Here is an 18,826-nt window from a genome sequence, read left to right as displayed (position 1 = left end):
GCAAAGATGTTTATAAAACATTTGCGGCCAAATAGATCACATGAAAAATAGAACAATCTAATAACTGGTTGATTTTATTTAATCAACGGGTTAATTTGTAAATGGCTTCATACTTTTACATTTCAACACTGAAATCGCGGGTTTTACTTGGTTTCTAGATTGTTTAACATCATTTTACCTGTGCATTTCCGTCCAATAGTCTACTGTTAATTCTATTCTAGACTTGAGTTTCGATATTGTTGTGGATTCAACCCGTCTCTGCGTAATTTAATTATGACTGCTGTATGTTTTCAATTGCCCACGTCTCCTGTAATACATTTACAATCCGGACGATGGCGCGCTTGGATTATAAATAATGTTTGTAAAAACTTTATTCGTGTCCCCTTCAAACCCGGAAGCTGTACGTTGAACGTACGACTGAGAGCATGCACGTGGACATGTCTCACACCGGCGTTCTGGAACTGCCGAATGTGTTTATGAAATCCAGTTTGGATATTCCCCACATTCGACCCGGTTTCGAGGTACGTGTTGGTGCAGATGAACAGCGCATCTACGCGTTGTGAATGCATTGTAGTAGTAGGTTTGGTCGATCTATTTGCTATACAGTCAACTCGCTGTTGGTTTGGTTATTCGCGCGTGATAGCGCTAAAAGAATGATAAAGAATATTGCTTTATAGGTGTGTTTCAAGTCATCGGGAATACTAAGCATGATATATTTAGCAATTATTGAGAGTGTTCTGGCATAATGTATGTTGCTCCTTGGGAATTATTAAGGTTTTGTTGTATGTTCAACGCTAAAACTACATGCATCCTCCTGCTTATTCTCAAGTGATAGTAAGAAAATTAGTTTGCAATCTCAATATCAAACCAATTCAGTTGCAATGCTAAGACTAAGCTAAATTTAGTACTTTCAATGCAGTACTCTATTGCTATTCTTCATACCTTCTCATCAGGGGTTTGTTTAAAGCCTTATCTCTAAGATTAAAGGGGTAGTTCAACCAAAAACGAATGCCTCAAGCACTAGGAAGTCTAATTGAGCTTGAAGTCATGATCGTGCTCTGCAATGGCAAGATGTACAGATAAAAAAGGAATTATATGTTGGTCTGTTCTCACCCAAAACCGATTGAATCACATGACAAGACTTTAATTAATCAACTGGAGTTTTAAGATTATTTTAATGCTTCCTTTGAACATTTTGGAGTTTGAAAGAGCTGGTAACTATTCACTTGCATTGTATGGACCTACATAGATGAGATATTCTTCTAAAAAATACATTTTCATTTTGGGGTGAACTGCTCCTTTATACTTGTTAATTTAGTTGATCAGTTTACTTACCCTATTCAAACTCTATTTTTGTTTTATAAACTTCACACTTCATAATAATTCTAAGTTTAATGTTTGAAATGCTCCTATTGTTTTTACACTGATAGAATGCATCAGCCTTCAAAACCTACCCAAGAGCAAAGATGACAGGGTGATATTTGCATACTGAATTGTGATTGGTATGTATGTTGATCTAAAACTTAAGCATACTTAAAACTTAATTAACATGAACATTCTCTTAATGTCTTGCAAGCACTGGTATTTCCATCAGGAAATGAAAACAATTTGTTCAGAAAGGATGTTTGGAACACTGAAGGATGAGTTACTTTGTTTCAAGAATTGTGTGGTCAAGTTAGTAATCCCTAAATGAGCTGACTGATAATTTCTCAGATTTTGTCCTCTCTCACTGCAGCGGGTTCAGAGGCTGAGCCAAGTTTATGGCAACAGGACTCGTCAAAGTACAGAAACCTCAGTGGCATGAAAATGAACGGTGAAGGCGCTGGTATAGGAGTTCCAACCCCAGCTGTGGTGGGGTATTTGGGAAAAGTCAGTTATACTCAGTTCCCTCCCTCTGTCACATGTGCAAAGCTCTGTCACCTTCAAATTTATTCATATTGGACAATCTATGGAAACATTATCATTTGGAAATTGACCCCCACTCTTGCCCCCAAACGAGAAACAAGAGCAACACGGAGATCTGTAAAAAGTAAAAGGCGAAAGAAGTGTCATAAAAACAGTGTACTTTGTGTAAATTTCACAGAATATTTCTTTATGAATTTGTGTGATGTTTATTATGTGAGGAGTGTGGTTCAAATTTTGTTTTTGTTTTATAGCGTGAAGTTAAAAATGGCTCATCTAGGAACTGTCCATGGTGCTTGGCAAAAGGTCAGACAAATGCTCTGTGGTTCTATGCTATCAACTTGGAGGAGACCGTTTTGCTCTGTACAAATCCAGTGGTGAGTCTCATTCTTTGTAAATGTCTATTTTCTAGGTTAGGAAATTGTTAAATAGGTGTTTGAATTTCATGAAGTCTGTCAAAACTATGTCATTTTAAGAAAATAAAGCTTATGTAAAAATTTAAATATCATTACTGTAATCTACAGTGCATCCGGAAAGTATTCACAGCGCTTCACTTTTTCCACATTTTGTTATGTTACAGCCTTATTCCAAAATGGATCAAATTCATTATTTTCCTCAAAATTCTACAAACAACACCCCATAATGACAATGTGAAAGAAGATTTTTGAAATCTTTGCAAATTTATTAAAAATAAAAAACGAAAAAAAATCGCATGTACATAAGTATTCACAGCCTTTGCTCAATACTTTATTGAAGCACCTTTGGCACCAATTACAGCCTCAAGTCTTTTTGTGTATGATGCTACAAGCTTGGCACACCTATTTTTGGGCAGTTTCTCCCATTCTTCTTTGCAGGACTTCTCAAGCTCCATCTGGTTGGATGGGGAGCGTTGATGCACAGCCATTTGCAGATCTCTCCAGAGATGTTCAGTTGGGTTCAAGTCTGGGCTCTGGCTGGGCCACTCAAGGACATTCACAGAGTTGTCCCATAGCCACTCCTTTGTTATCTTGGCTGTGTGCTTAGGGTCGTTGTCCTGTTGGAAGATGAACCTTCGCCCCAGTCTTAGGTCCAGAGCGCTCTGGAGCAGGCTTTCATCAAGGATGTCTTTGTACATTGCTGCATTCATCTTTTCTTCGATCCTCATGAGTCTTCCAGTTCCTGCCTCTGAAAAACATCCCCACAGCATGATGCTGCCACCACCATGCTTCACTGTAGAGATGGTATTGACCAGGTGATGAGCAGTGCCTGGTTTCCTCCAGCCATGACGCTTGCCATTCAGGCCAAAGAGTTCAATATTTGTTTCATCAGACCAGAGAATTTTGTTTTTCATGGTCAGAGAGTCCTTCAGGTGCCTTTTGGGAAACCCTAGATGGGCTGTCATGTGCCTTTTACTGAGTGGCTTCCGTCTGGCTACTCTACCATAGAAGCCTGATTGGTGGAGTGCTGCAGAGATGGTTGTTTTTCTGGAAGGTTCTCCACTCTCCACAGAGAAACGCTAGAGCTCTGTCAGATTGACCATCGGGTTCTTGGTCACCTCCCTGACTAAGGCCCTTCTCCCCCAATCACTCAGTTTGGCCGGGCGGCCAGCTCTAGGAAGAGTCCTGGTTGATCCAAATTTCCATTTACGGATGGAGGACACTGTGCTCATTGGGACCTTCAATGCTGCAGACATTTTTCTGTACCCTTCCCCAGATCTGTGCCTCAATACAATCCTGTCTCGGAGGTCTACAGACAATTCCTTGAACTTCATGGCTTGGTTTGTGTTCTGACATGCACTGTTAACTGTGGGACCTTATATAGACAGGTGTGTGCCTTTCTAAATCATGTCCAATGTTTTTATTTTTAATACATTTGCAAAGAAGTTTGTTTGAAATCTTTCATGTTGTCATTATGGAGTATTGTTTGTAGAATTTTGAGGAAAATAATGAATTTAATCCATTTTGGAATAAGGCTGTAACATAACAAAATGTGGAAAAGTGAAGTGCTGTGAATACTTTCTGGATGCACTGTATATACAATATATATTATTTATATACAAAGTAATTTTTATCATGGTAGAGTTTGTTTATTAATACCTTTTAATATAACACAAGTATTTTGATATTTTTAAGATTATTAATTCAGAATTAGAAAACTCTCAAAATTAAAATGTTAATACATTCTGGTAATGAGAATGTTTGTGGAAAATGCACTGAATTGTCATAACAATCTTGTCACAAAGAATAATCTTAATGGTACTACAATAGGTTTTCTTTTCTTTATTTAAGGTAATTTAAATAATTTTCTCTTATGACCTTGAAACCCTGTCTACACCAGACGCAAGCATCCATCACATCAAAAGCAAATAGATCCAATTATAATCAATGAAACTGTCTACACTGGAATTGCCTGTTGTGGCGCATCACGCCAATAGTAAACAGATGTTCCATTTGGAACTTTGTGCGCTGGCACTTCTTGTACCAACAAGACAAATAAAAAGTTCAGAACGTTCACTTCGACGTGTCCAGTGTAGACAGCCTCTGACAGTTTCTTGACAGACTTTGAGAGATTCACCTTTATATTGTGTCAAGCTAATTATATTCCACATTGGCAATTGATACTTTTATATTTTATGCTTTTGACTCAAGTACATTGATTGTTCAGTCATTGAGTTATTTTTGTTTTTGGTCTCTTTGCAGTGCCTTTATCCATTGGTTAGTAGACCTCTGGAAGATGTGCTTGCTAGTTTGCCCACACTAAAAGATCTGGATGGATGCAAAAGTAAAGCTGCTTCCCTGTCTATGGTCAAGGATGTATCCTCCCCTTCAAAGCAATCAAGAGAGGAGAAGCTGGAAATGTTGTCTACAGTGTCTGAGCCATGTGTTGTGGATCTTAATGAATGCACACCTCCAAATAACACTGTTCAAAATGAAACATTTTTGGATGATCAGTCAATACTGGAAAAGAACACTGAGGAACAATATCCTGAAGTGAAACCAATTAGCCCTGATGTGGATTTAAATCTGTGGGGCACGAAGGACAGCTGTGTGTCTAGCACTCAAGATGAGGTTGAGGAGATGCTTGGAATGGATGATGATGTGGAATCATCAGCAGAGCTGGTTCCAGTGCAACCACATCTCTTTTGGAAAAATGAGGATAACCTGTGTTGGTTGGATTCGTTGTTGGTGATGTTTGTAAACTGCAAGACTATCAGAGAAACACCATGTCAGAATGTAAGGCTGACTGACAGGTTGACGGCAATGCCTTGCAGCAGCTCTGCTGTTTGGAACCTTTGCTCAGCATACGACAAGACATGTGCATATCTACAATCCAAGCAACTTCAGGGTGAAGGTAAGAGTACGAAAAATTATTTTCTGGTAGCCTGGTCAGGCCAGTTGTTCAGATGTTCGTTGATCCTAGTTACATTTTCACAGGCCCTAAGGTGTAAATTAAGATTTACTTTTTTATTTTTTGCAACGTTTTTGAAGATAAATTAACAAAAATAATCTAAATATTTGAAAAGTTGAATAACTTTGAAGAGTTTTATATTCAATAACAACTGGAAAAGGACTATCTCAGCCAAAAAATATTTATTTTGCTTGAATGTGACGTTTTTGACAATTTTGCCCTTTTGTGTTGATTCTCGTGCACAGCCGACAGAAAACAATATTGTTCTCTGGTTGTCACAACTTCGCTGGTTCCTTTACTGTTTTTTTATTGCTCTATGTTGGACATTAATCTTAAGGCCAATGTATACTTCATGCAACCGCATTACGTAAATTTCATCATAATCCCTGTGACCAACTCACAGATGCTTTTGTCATCTGTGTGCATCATAGTCTTATGCATCGGCCATCGACTCTACTAAAAGAGTATCACAAAGAAGTTGTAGTGGGCATGCATCAAATGCATTCGTATTCACTCACGGTCAGAAGAGTATACTCCCAACGCAGTCGACCAGGTGTGAGCCGATCCATAAAACTATGTGTACCTGGACCTTCAGGCCATTGCATTGCTTCTCACTGTTTTGTCAGCGTCTCATGCCATGAATGTTACATTTTTATGATGGCTTGTCAAGTTAAAGGCAGTGCTTAAGAGCCCTGCATTCTCTTGCATTGTTGCTCTCTGTACAGCAAGAGTGTGTCCTGTGTGTACACCCCCCACACTATTTGCACCTCTACTTCCTCAACAGCAGCTGTAAGTGTCTGCAAACTGAAATAATGGCGTAAAATACAACACTGCCCAACTGAGCTAGTGACTTCTCTTTTTTGACAAGCTCTGGGGCCAGATTCATGAAACATTCTTAACAAAAACTTCCTCTTAACTACCATGTTATTAATTTCTAACTTAAAGGTGCTGTAAGCGATTATTTTTCAATGGAATGGTATTCAGAAAATGTTCCTACTCCCTGAAAGATATTAATGAAGTGTTGTGAGATATCTCACCGATCTCTATGACCGCTCCAGACTTGGTAATCAACACACAAAAATGTGTCCACTTTTACACTTTTGCATGTCCGTTTTGCACGTTCTCATAGTGTGTTAGTTGAAGCGGATCATTGGGACTTACTGCCATATCCAGATTCATAATAGTTGTCAGTTGAGGGTGCTATTTTGCTACTGTTGTGTTTGACAACCATGAAACATGCACTAATGCTGCTTTTCTGTTCAGAGTCAGTCTCAACGGTATCTTTGTGCAGTGTTTTGGAAAGAGGGGGCGTGGTTAATTCAGCATCACGGTCTTGTGGAATTAGAAGTGCTGTAAGCGATTTTAGCCGCTTTAAGAATAAAGTTAAGAATATTTTGTATCCCCAAAAAAACATTTACGTTCCTATTTTGTTTTTCTTAAATGTACATTCAATATTTGTTTTCTTCATTAAAAATGTTTTACTCCTAAATAAATTAATAGTAGTTTTGAAAAATAGGTATGAGCAATCATATGATATGAAGACACTAGTCATATCAGTAACCTTATAAAAGCTGTTTTATTCTACATGGAGAGGGTCTCATCATGGGGGCTGACATCTTAGAATCACATAACCAGCCAAATACCATTTGCTTAATCTCAGTAACCACCTTGATATTTGACATTTTCACTCTTGGATTAAAGTAATCATGGCTGACTGTGTCTAGTGAATTTCTATAATGACATTTGTTACTAAAAACTATTGATTTTAAATGGTACTGCATCCAAGCCACTAGGTGTCAGTGTAAGTCCAAGATAAGACAAAAGTTTAAGCCTTTAAGATTGTTTTCAAGAAAGACAAAAAAACATAAGAACTTCAATTCATGCATTCAAGCCATTCTTTTGGAATCCCCACCTGTGAAATAATACTTAATAGTGCCTCTGCAACACTACGTGCTGAGATGATGTGCAACGGCACTGCAACCAGGTATCGCGTTGCGTAGTCCACCAGAACTAACACAAAGCGATGCTCACATGCTGATCGTTCAAATGGCCCAACAAGGTCCATGCCAATTCTTTCTTAGGGGACGTCGATCAACGAAAGAGGGCGCAATGGTGCTTTTAAGTGGCTGGCGGATTCACCAGCTGACATTCGCGGCTTGTCGTACACCACCGGCAAACAGCCACACGAATGCCTGGCCAATAGAAATGGGCCGTGTTTATCCCTGTCCCAAGTGACCTACCACCGGACTATGATGAGCCAACTTGATTAACATTTCCTGATGGCTCTTTGGTACTAAAAACTGGGTTTTATCTTCCTTTGTTTGGGTGTCTTGTGTCACTCGATACAACCAATAATTTATAATTGAAAAATACAGATATGTGAGTGCAATGCACGGCTGAAGGCGCTGACCATCAGTTAATTTCACTTGGTCAAACACGTGCTTACGGGTTTTGTCTTGCGTCTACTCCAGAAGGAAATCCCCAGCGGGGACTCCTCTAAGTGCTGGGAAGGCCGAGGTTTCCACCACCCTTACATCATCCTGATGCAGAGCGGACGGCCAAGGCTCCTTCTCCCCAGCCAGTGCATTGCACACCCCACACAGTCTCGCTGTATCACAGGACCCATCCACACACATCCCCTTTAACAACGTTTGAAAAGCCGTCCAATTGGTTCCCAAAATTAGTAGATGGGTGAAGCAAGGACTAACCATAGCCTAAATATTATGCTTTTGACCCTGGAATAGAATGGTGACAGTCAAAACAGAATAATCGTGAATGTCCCTGTGCACACACCTCACCCGATTATTTGCATCCAATACCCCATTTTGAACCAAGCATTGATGAATGGAGGTTTAGTTACAACCTGAATCCCCCCTCCTCCCAATTCTCTCAGGTATTTGGTGTGTCCCTGCTCGATCAGGGGCAGTCTGTGGGGTGTCGGGGACCCGGACCAATGCCTCCACCTCCATTACCAGGCACTGGTCTCTGGCATGTCCCGGCACCCCACAACTCCAACAGACCAGCCAAAACTTCATGCCCAAACCAGTGAAAGCGGTTTCTCCCAACTGGGGAGAAGAGTGAGAAGACCTGGGAGAGAAAGAGACAGGGTTTACTTTACATGTTAGGGACCAGCTTTTAAGCATGAACACACTCAGAACACACACACACACACACACACAGTCTCTGGTGTGTAACTCTTTCTTCCTCATCTGTTGTCTGGCTCTCCTTTTGTCTTCTCTCACTGCGGACACAGAACATGTAATTAGTCATATTCATCCCAGGTGGAAACCTTTAACGCCTCCTCTCTCCCTCAGACCAACGCTTGACCATGCTCCCGCCTCCACAATCATTTTTTCATTAGAAAGCAGATACTCACTTTAAGTTAAAATAGTGAGAGAAGTGCTTGCTACTTACAAAAAGGGTTAATAGATCGATAAATGAATTGTTACAATTGACCAGTGTTGAAGTATTAGATTTGTTGTGTTCGAAAAGGCAATCTTATGAGCAGGCTAGAATAATTAAGAATAAAATGATAGATAGGCTATGACATTGTTTAAGGAAAATATTTGAGAACTTAAAAATGTTTCAATGAATTACTCTTACAAACTTCTTACAATTTATCCTAAGAACTTTCAATTTTTTTTCTTAAGAGCAAAGTTCTAGCCCCTGTATTATAAGTGTTTCTGTTTTTCTCACAAACAGACAAGGTAACCAGAGTTCCTGCTGATGTCCTGGAGGAGGCTGAGCGACAGCTCTCTGCTCTCCGTCTGTCAGTCTTTAAACTCCTTCAGCCCACACTTAAGTGTGAAATTGGTAAAAGATTTAAACAGTTTTTGTAAAACTATATTAATCATAAATTGATTTGTTGTAATTGTATTTAATGATGATCTACCTGTCTCATAGGTCAGCAGGAAACACCTATTTTTGCACTGCCTCTTCTTCTCCGGTCAGATAAATGGGCTCAGAATCTTTACCAGCATACCATCTGTTGGGAGTTTAAGTGCACAGCCTGTGGTTATACTCTCAGTGACAGGTAACCTTTTCTTTTTTTAATTTGACGTGATTTCTGTTAAACGATGACTCCAGATGTGGCTTTGTGTGCATGTTAATCTTGTAGTGGAGGAGCAAATGTTACATTATTTATAATCACCATTCATATCTCATAATTCTCTGAAGTTAATTAGTTATACACTATATCTCTTTTTTTAGCGATGTCTCATTGGCTGTCTGACAAATTTTGTATAATTCTTTTTTGCCTACAGAGCTTCTATTTAGTGTCTGTCTTAATTGTGTGCCATTTTTCAATGCCTCCTAAGTGTGCTTATTGAAACTATGGGCTGTTTTTTTGTTTTCATGCTTATTAACAACCTTTCTTTTCTCTTTCAGTGTTGAGAATACTCTTACAACCTTCACTCATATTCTGTCTGACTGGCACCCGCTAAAAGCAATCCACCGCACTCAATGCAATATCTGCAACCGCAAAAACCAGAGGAGGAAAATGGTGCCTGAGAAGTAAGAGTATTATATTTCCTTATTTTGGAAATATTTCCACTGATAGCCTCCTTGTTTAATTGACAACTGAGCCTTTGCAAACTGGCAGTTTGTTAACTGTGCTTCTGTTTATATTTGCAGGCTGTCCTCTGTTTTTGCTCTGCACTTTGTGGAGGGCTTGCCAAGGAAAGACCTCTGTAGATACTCTTTTGAGTTCCAGGGCTCTCAGTACAATGTTAGCACTATAATCCAGTTCAATAAGAACCTCCAGCACTTTGTCACCTGGATCCGCCAAAGTAATGGTGAGTCAGTCTTATTCGGTTATTTAGTCTGTAGTTATGAAGTCTGTTGGTTGATGCGTTCTGGATATCATGATGTAATCTTCTTAAGTTCAGTACAATTAGCTTAAAATTCAAAGCATTTAGTTTCTGCAACATTGCTATATAGGAACAAAATTAGGAAAAGTGGCTAAAGAAAATACAGTTGTTTATGGAATAGTTCACCCAAAAATGAAAATTCTTTCCTCATTTACTCGCCCTCATGCCATCCCAGATGTGTATGAATTTCTCTCTTTTGCTGAACACAAACGAAGATATATATATATATATATATATATATATATATATATATATATATATATATATATATATATATATATAAGCTATGCAAGTGAATGGTGGTCAGAACTTTGAAGGTCCAAAAAGCATAGAAAGGCAGCTTAAAAGTAATCCATTAGACTCAGTGGTTAAATCCATTTCTTCAGAAGCAATATGCTAGGTGTGGGTGAGAAAAAATCCATATACAAGTAATTTTTCATTATAAATTCTCCTCCCTGCCCAGTAGGTTGTGATATGCACAATGAATGTAAATCTGCAAAAACAAAAGTGAAAGTGGAAATTTATAGTAAAAAAAAAATTACTTAAATATTGATCCGTTGCTCACCCACACATATATCACTTCTGATGATAAGGATTTAACCACAGGAGTCATATGGATAACTTTTGGATTACATGTGTCATGAATAACCTTTTTTTTTTTGTTCTGTCTTATAGGATCATGGCTAGAACTTGACGATTTGAAATACCCTCGCAGCATCAACCACAAACGATTAACACTGCCTGCCAATGAAATGCATGTTGTTTTCTGGGAGGTAGACTCCAACATAGAGATCTGCCCACTGACAACTCCCCCGGCAGTCATTAATGTTGACAATAATAAACTCCTGCAAAAACTGTCAGATCCTGCTGCCAATGACACGTCTGTCCTCGGTACAGTAACTGTAAATGAGGACAAGGATTTGACTGCTGCTAGTACCATAGATGCATCTATTAACAATACCACATTAATGGATGCTTTCGAGGGACTTTCACACATAGACATTATGACCCTCACTCCAGCCACTAATGGAACACAACTTCAGGTTCCCAATACCCCAGCCGTTGCGCCAGCTGTCCTCCCATATCATCCAAAAGCATCTAGCTTGTCTCATAACTCTGAGTCCCTGTGTCAACCCTCAAGTCCTCCAAAACGCCAGAGATGCAGTTCTGGTTCTAAGGAAGAATCTTCTTTAGTAGCTCCAAAAATAACTCTACCCTCAGTGGGGAGGTTATCAGTACCTACAGAAAAACATGTCCCTTTACCCCTTGTGTCAAGTGGTAGTACTCTCGCTGGTGCACCAAGCTGTTCCGCCTTACTCAAACACTATGCTTCATTCCAATCTACACCAGTAAAACCTCCTCCTTCTGCCCCCAAACCAAAACCCATTCTAAAATGTGAAGGCAATGAAGCTCTGCCAGCAAAGCCAGCTGATTTGTTTGGTGGTTTCATATCCAAGAAATTGCCTAATCTGCCAAATCCCGGTGGAGTTGTGAAAAATCCTTCAGTAGTACGTCAGCAGAAATCAATCAACCATCCTGGAACCATGTGCCCTCCTGGGAAAGTGTCTGAGATCTTCAAATGTTCTGGTAAGAAAACAGCTTCCAATCAGCCACTTAGCACTACTGAAGCCCTCAGGCTAAAGCTAATGAAGAAGCTCAAGGCCAAGAAAAAGAAACTTGCCAAGCTTAATGAGCTTCTTGGAAACGGAGAAGCTACACCCAAACCGGACAGCACGGCCTTTTTGTCACCCTACTCTGTCACTTCAAGTACTTCAGTGTACAGCCCAGCATATGACCAGTTCTTTGCCGAGCTTTTGTCTCCTGCAACCACCGTTAGCAACCTCTCACCTGATAGCACAGGTCTCCTGGAGATGTTGAACAACAGCCAGAATGTGGATGCAACAAATGAAAGTGAAGGGGTAAATTCTTCTGCTGCAACTGTGGTCTCAGATCCAACTTTCCAGAACTACACCCCCTCTACTAATGATTCGGCCATGGCTGTTGATGAATATTTGGAAGCATGGATGGGGCAAACTTCTATAGAGAACAAACATTTTAATGCTTTAGATCTATTTTTCTGATTAAGAAAAAGCTTTTAGACTTTAAGAACCACAAGTTTGTTCTGGTGTTGTTCCTAATCTCACTTCCTTATATTTTTGTAATGAGGAAGAATTTTGATCGGAAAACCTGTAGGACATTGTCAGTTCATTCAGAGTCCAGAGTTCATATTTTGTCTCATTTACTTGAAGGCTAAGAAAATATTAAATGGGGCAGTCTAGACAAAATGTTTGAAGATCAAATTATGTACTTGTATATTTTGTACAGTGTTGTACAGTTGTCCATTTTAATTATGAATTTTTCATTCTTTTTTTTTTTTTATGGTCAGTGTATTTAATCTAAGTTATTAAATGCGCTCAAAATCTGAATATTATGTTTATTTATTTAGTTTTTTGTTTCAGTTGGGGGAAATTGGAATTAAAAGGCCTGTTATCACCTGTTTTATATTTGTCAAAAGCAGTAATTTTGCACTAAAAAATTCCACAATTACAAAAAAGGAAATTTTTTGTCAATAATAAAAAAAAGATTTGCAAATGCAGTTGGACCAAAAAGATGTCTATTGCCTCATTAACTGCTCATTAATAATAATCATTATCATCAGTATTGTATTACTGTATATTTTTGTATTATAGTAATAATATTCAAGTGTGCTGGATTCCACAAAAACACTAAATACTGGAACAAGGCGCTCCAAGTCCACTTTCAAGTTCAGGTTTAAAGTTGATGCAAGATTTACTGCTGAAATTTCATGATGTAAGTGATTTTCAGTTGTCTTTGTGTTGCCACATAGTTCCATTGTATCAGTCAATTTAATGAGCATCAAGTCATTTTTATTTATATAACGCTTTTCACAACATTCATTGTTTCAGAGCAGATTTACTGGAAAATATGTAATGTCTAAAAGTTCTCACTGAGCAGTTTAAATGAAAAACGTGATTGAAAATCATTGTTTAAAAATGATTGTTTAAAATGAAAATGATTTTCATTGTTTAAAATGAAAATCATTGTTTAAACAGTGACAAAGTCAAAGGCGACTGTGGCAAGGAACCCAAAACTCCATAAGATGTTAGTTAATGCAGAAAAAAAAATGCAGGCTCAGCTGGAGGAGCCAGTTCCAATCTGGCTGGACAGCATGAATTTTAATGCCATTATATGTTCTAGTCATGTATTAATCGAGTAAAGACTTTGGTGGGCAATTTAAAGAATTCTAGGATATTAATTGAACTGTAAGATTTATGAATAAGTGTCTTTGAATTCCATCCTGAATTGACCGTGGAAGTGCACCTTGATGCTATGTCATTTTTTATTTGGCTGATGAAGGTTATAATTGGAATTAATTTATTGTCATGCATTCCATCCTAAGTCTGAGGTGCAGGCAGTGGCCAGTGAAGTATCACTCATCATATGGTTGGAGTTGGCAGCAGTTCATCCTCTGTGAAGCCCAACATAATTGATTGAGGTGATGCAGACAGTGATTATTGAAGCACCCGTCACTTTCTGGTTGGCACAGTCTGGTTAGTATTCATCGCTCCAGCGACACATAGCCAGGGATGCAAAATAGTCACCTTTTCTTAAGTTAATTTGCCCAAATTGTTCTGTTCTGGCAGGCTTAACTAATGCAGCATAACTATGGGTTGAGGGAGTTTCTGATTCTCAAATAATTTTAGTAGCCCAAACTTAATTAGATGTTTATCTTCAATTTTTTTAATTTTCTAGCTTGACAAAAAAAAATCTAAAGCACTCTAAAGTTATAAAAACAAACTAAACCAGAATATAGACAAACCTTATATTATAGTAACTGTCTATTTATTGACAATATCTTATATATTATAGTAATTGTCTTTTCATCTGTCCTAATCATTTATATAGACCATGAATTTATTGCTATCAACACAAAACCCCATTACTATAATATAACACATATAACACATTTGGTCTTAAATGTAATTAAGGCCCTAAATGTGATGGCTTTAAAAAAAAAAAACGATGTTTTACACACAAATTGTGAGTAATTTGAAGTGCTGATCAATTAGTTTTATACACCGGTAGGGGGCAGACTTTAGTAACAGATCAAAGGACTGTTGGTTTTCACACATTTAGTGAATGTTGATCAAATTACATTTTGCTCTCAAATATCAACTGATAGAATGATAGTAGAACTGCCAAAAGAGTATTTCCACACCCAAATATTAGATAAATTTACCTTTCAAAAAGAGCTAAATTAACCATTTCAACAATCGATGCAGAAATGATGTTCTAGTGGCCCTCCCACCAGGAAATGCATCAGTTTAGGGATGATGATATCTTTGCCTCTGATAGTAAAATTATTCAGACAGCAGTTGAACCAACAGTTTTGAGACACAAATACATACCAAAAGAACATGGATGCTGCAGAGTTGGAAAACATCTTCTTATTAGTGCTGGTCACTCTTCTCAGTGTTGTTCAGAATGGTAAGACATTTTAAAAGATATATTTTAATATTTAAATTGTATAGCACAAGGATGTATATGCAAATGGTTTCTGAATACATTATGGTGTTTGCAAACAGCCAGCATTAATTTGCTCATATTATATGGTACATACACTATCGGTCCAAAGATTTGAAACACTTATAATATTTTTTTTTTTATTATTATTTATTTTTATTTTACAAAATGTTAGTTTTTTAATTAAATAAATTAATATGTTAGCACAATAATGTTTTTTGTCTACAAAATTAATTTCAAACATTTAAGCATACACCTTCAGATCAAAAGATTTTTAAGATCACAAGAAACATTTCAGTCAAGTGTTTCAAAAGTTTTGACCAGTAGTGTACACATGCAAATGCTTTAAACTCAGACTATTTTAACTTTCAATGTCTGATTTATTGACTTCTCCTTTAGTATTCTTTGCACTGAAGGTTGAGAAAGAGTGTAAAGGCCATAATTCAAAACAACATTCTGCAGATTTTGAGCGTTTGTTATGTGCCAAGTGAGTAACTCTGTTCCTTTCTGATTTTCACTGATAGAAGTAATCATTTAGCACCAATTTCCAGTGCCAGAGAGGGTAAAAATAGTTTTAAGATGGCTGCTTAAGACAATCTGTTTCATAAAGCGAACAGTATTGGCGCAACTTCTTTTGCATAACATCAATTTTCCTGTTGTGAGGGAAACGAACTTCCTTAAATCTTCATTTACATAATCTTGACCAGATGATGTTGTAAGAGTGCAACACTGGTCTATCTGCATACGGAAAGCCTAGATAACGTCATTACTTTTTCTGAAAATTTTCACATTAAGTATTAGGTTTACATTAGTGAAAATGAACTAATTTTAAGGAAAGTATGTGCATCTCCATGTAGTTCTTTACAACAATAATTCTAATAAATAAAAAATTACAGACAAACCCAATCTTAATGTATGTACTGCCAGTAACTGTATTTATTTCATAGTAAATTACACAATTTGCCTGTTTTACATTACAGAGCCGATTGAGACCTCACAGTACATTGTCTAGACGTGTGTTGTTGAATAAAGTTTTCAGAATAAAACCAAACCCAACTGACTATCAAATTACCACCAGTTGCTAGAATGTTTGATTCTTGGTTTTTCTACTAGTTTATTTCAATCTTGATGCAACCACAAGCTGCAATTAACCACCATGAGAGAGGAAGTTAAACTTCTTTCACAGTAGTTTTTAAAGATAGAGGAAAGGAAGAACATGCAACGGCTCGTTAGAACAGACAGGGTCTTCTCAAATTATATTTCAGCTAAATGAATGTAGTTAAAATAAATACTTTATGAACATGTATTGTAATGACTTTCTTTGTTAAATAATTGTGTTTCTCAAATTAGTCGAAACTGCATGGATACTTACCCCACATTCCTGGCAGTACTATGGTGCGCTGGTATCTGCCTCAGTCAAGGTACACCACGATCAGTTGATATCAACACTTTTTTTAATCATTATTCTACATCATAAGCCAACACAAGATAAACCACCAAAAAGTTTTGATAAAACAAGAAATGAAAAGAAAACATTAGATGCATTATTCCAAATTAAGACAGTAACATTGGGACACTTTTTGATTGTCAAACTTAGTGGAGCATGTCAATAGTTAATGTGTAAACTTGAGGAGAACTGACTTCATACATCCACAAAAAATGACCTGGGTCTGGTTGGTTAAAACTAATTGCAAAAATGGCTAAGAAATGTGAAGTTAGTTCTGAGAAAAGGCAAAACATTGTTATTTGCAGATGGTTTGATATAATCTTATCTGATGCAATGGCATTCTTAGATTTTTTACTTAAAGCTGAAGTATGTAATTTCTGCAACTATAACAAATGTTTTCGAAACAACTTTCTGAATAAGCCTGCAGTTCTTCAAACAGTCAGATAGTCCCGCCCCCAGCTCACGCCATTAGTTGAGTAATGATGTTGGGCGGGTCTAACAGGTTGCTCAAAACAAACACAGGAATTTTTGTAGCGCCACATAGAGAGTGTTTCAGTTTTAGAGAAAATTAACCTATGAATGGCTTACTGACAGTTGTCTCTGGATATTAAGCTGTGCAAGGAGAAAGTATATTGTGGCAGGATGGAGGGCGGGTCCGGGTCATTATTTTGCACACCCAGCCCTGCCCTCTGACCTGCTTATTATATATATTAACACTGAAAAAGTTACATACTTCAGCTTTAAGTGTCCAGAAATTATCAAATAATTTTTGGGGCCACTGTTTATTAGGTGTTATGGTAACTCTTTGTTTTCATACCTTTTGTTGAGAAAAGAGAATGATTGCTTTCGTGACACTACTTAGACACACAAAGAGTTTTAGAAACAAAAGGGCCACTGATACTTTATCTGAATGTAAACTACAGTCTAGTGGGAGGGTAACACATCAAAGAAAATCCCCCGTTTTGTATCTTTAGTGGAATACTTTGCATTTCCCAACTAATAAGATATGTTATTACCCATATGAAAATGTTTGCCTATGTTGCTCTAATCGATATTTGAATAGATTTGAAATAGTAAATACAGTTTCTAAGCAACTGAAGCATATAATGTGAGTCAGCCTCAATAAGCATACCTCTGAATCAATTATGAAAATCAATCGAAACTTATCTACATGCTAAAGGTAGTGTCATTTCCTGAAAGTCAGCTACACCTCACAAAATTGCTTAGCAGGACAATAAAAAAATTAAAAAAATAAAAAAAAAATACATGTATAATGTAAAATCAAAACATTCTGTTACAGCTCCAGCTGCCTTTGCTGGTATTATTTATCTCGTGGTCCGACAGAAGTACTTTGTGGGCTACATGGGGCAAAGTTGCCAGAGGTAAGATGTCTGAACACCAGCAAGTTTTTTGTTTTAAAAATAATGGCAGAAGTCTGTTGAAATTCTGAGGACAGTTGGTAATTTACTGCGACAGATTATCCAATTCCTTTCATCCAAAAATTAATATTCTGTCATAATTTGATCTTCCTTGTGTTATTCCAAACCATTATGACTTTCTCTTCTTCATGGAACACAAAAGGAGATGTTAGGGATTTCCAACCTCATCCACTATTTACTTTCACTGTATGGCCTAAAAATGTCCCTAACATTCTGCCAAATATCTATTTTTATTTGTGTATTTAATGGAGAAAAAATAGGCCTATTTGTTTGGAACAACATAATAATAGTGAGTAAATTACCATTTTATTTTAGGTAAACTGTCCCTTTAAGATAAAAAAAGATTTGCAAGCCACCAGCATTAGTTGTTGCTTAATCTGAATGCTATCTGAAATATAATCCATTGGATTATAGCAAATGTATGAAATGGGCTGGGTTCAGATAAACTCCCTTAAAGGGTTAGTTCACCCAAAAATGAAAATTCTCTCATAATTTACTCACCCTCATTCCATCCCATATGTGTATGACTTCCTTTCTTCTGCTGAACACTTTTGATTTTTAGAAGAATATCTCAGTTTTTTAAAGCCATACAATGCAAATGAATGGTGATCAGGCCGTTGAAGCTCCAAACAGGTGATAAAGTCAGTATAAAAGTAATCTGAACTACTCCAGTGGTTTAACCACTGCCTTCTGAAGTGATCCAGTTGGTTTTGGGTGATAACAGACCAAAATATAACTCCTTTTACACTTTACATCTTACCATTGCAGTCTCTATCATCACAATCATGTTTTCAAGTTTGAATACACTTCCTAGCAATTGACACATGCTCAGAGTGCTAGATTGGACTATTGTAAGTGTAATCCAGCTTGAAATCATGATTGACAAGTAGACTGCTGTCAAGATGTAAAGTGAAAAAGGAGTTATATTTTGGTCTTTTCTCACCCAAAACCAACTGGACCACCAGAGAAGACTGATTATACAACTGGATTTCTTTTATGCTGACTTTTATCTGCTTTTTTAGAGCAGATAAATCTTGGTCATCATTCACTTGCATTTTATGGACCTACAAAGCTCAGAAATTATTTGTTTGTGTTCATGCATATCTGGGATGGCATGAGGGTGCGTAAATGAGACGATTTTCATTTTTAGGTAAACTAACCATTTACCTCTGCCTATTACTTAAAAAACACAGAAATCTTCTGCTACTTACACTCACCTAAAGGATTATTAGGAACAC

General features: G+C 37.3%; 2 protein-coding genes across 4 annotated transcripts in view; both read left to right on the top strand.

The window, feature by feature from the left end:
- The first annotated feature begins 411 nt into the window (after positions 1 to 411).
- uspl1 (ubiquitin specific peptidase like 1) lies at positions 412 to 12,756 on the top strand. Of its 3 annotated transcripts, none has more exons than XM_052117169.1 (9): positions 412 to 521; positions 1,431 to 1,502; positions 2,157 to 2,279; positions 4,581 to 5,232; positions 8,992 to 9,102; positions 9,193 to 9,322; positions 9,676 to 9,801; positions 9,922 to 10,082; positions 10,833 to 12,756. In XM_052117169.1, the coding sequence occupies exons 4-9, from the start codon at positions 4,683 to 4,685 to the stop codon at positions 12,236 to 12,238; spliced, it is 2,484 nt and encodes an 827-aa protein (XP_051973129.1). In that variant the 5' UTR covers positions 412 to 521; positions 1,431 to 1,502; positions 2,157 to 2,279; positions 4,581 to 4,682; the 3' UTR covers positions 12,239 to 12,756. The 3 variants fall into 3 exon arrangements, with proteins under 3 accessions (XP_051973129.1, XP_051973128.1, XP_051973127.1); XM_052117168.1 differs by having other exon boundaries at positions 1,736 to 2,279; XM_052117167.1 differs by lacking the exons at positions 412 to 521; positions 1,431 to 1,502; positions 2,157 to 2,279 and adding an exon at positions 3,568 to 3,706.
- Positions 12,757 to 14,541: 1,785 nt separating this feature from the next.
- The window catches only part of alox5ap (arachidonate 5-lipoxygenase-activating protein), a 6,432-nt gene continuing 2,147 nt past the window's right edge, over positions 14,542 to 18,826 (top strand). Inside the window, exons 1-4 of the mRNA XM_052117193.1 lie at positions 14,542 to 14,666; positions 15,102 to 15,189; positions 16,053 to 16,123; positions 17,450 to 17,531. Of these exons, the coding sequence (XP_051973153.1) occupies positions 14,597 to 14,666; positions 15,102 to 15,189; positions 16,053 to 16,123; positions 17,450 to 17,531 (311 nt within the window). The 5' untranslated portion in view covers positions 14,542 to 14,596. The remainder of the gene's footprint in view (positions 14,667 to 15,101; positions 15,190 to 16,052; positions 16,124 to 17,449; positions 17,532 to 18,826) is intronic.

Source organism: Xyrauchen texanus, chromosome 44 (genome assembly GCF_025860055.1).
Source record: "Xyrauchen texanus isolate HMW12.3.18 chromosome 44, RBS_HiC_50CHRs, whole genome shotgun sequence".
In the NCBI taxonomy this organism is placed as follows: domain Eukaryota; kingdom Metazoa; phylum Chordata; class Actinopteri; order Cypriniformes; family Catostomidae; genus Xyrauchen; species Xyrauchen texanus.
This window is presented reverse-complemented; position numbering and strand designations above follow the sequence as displayed.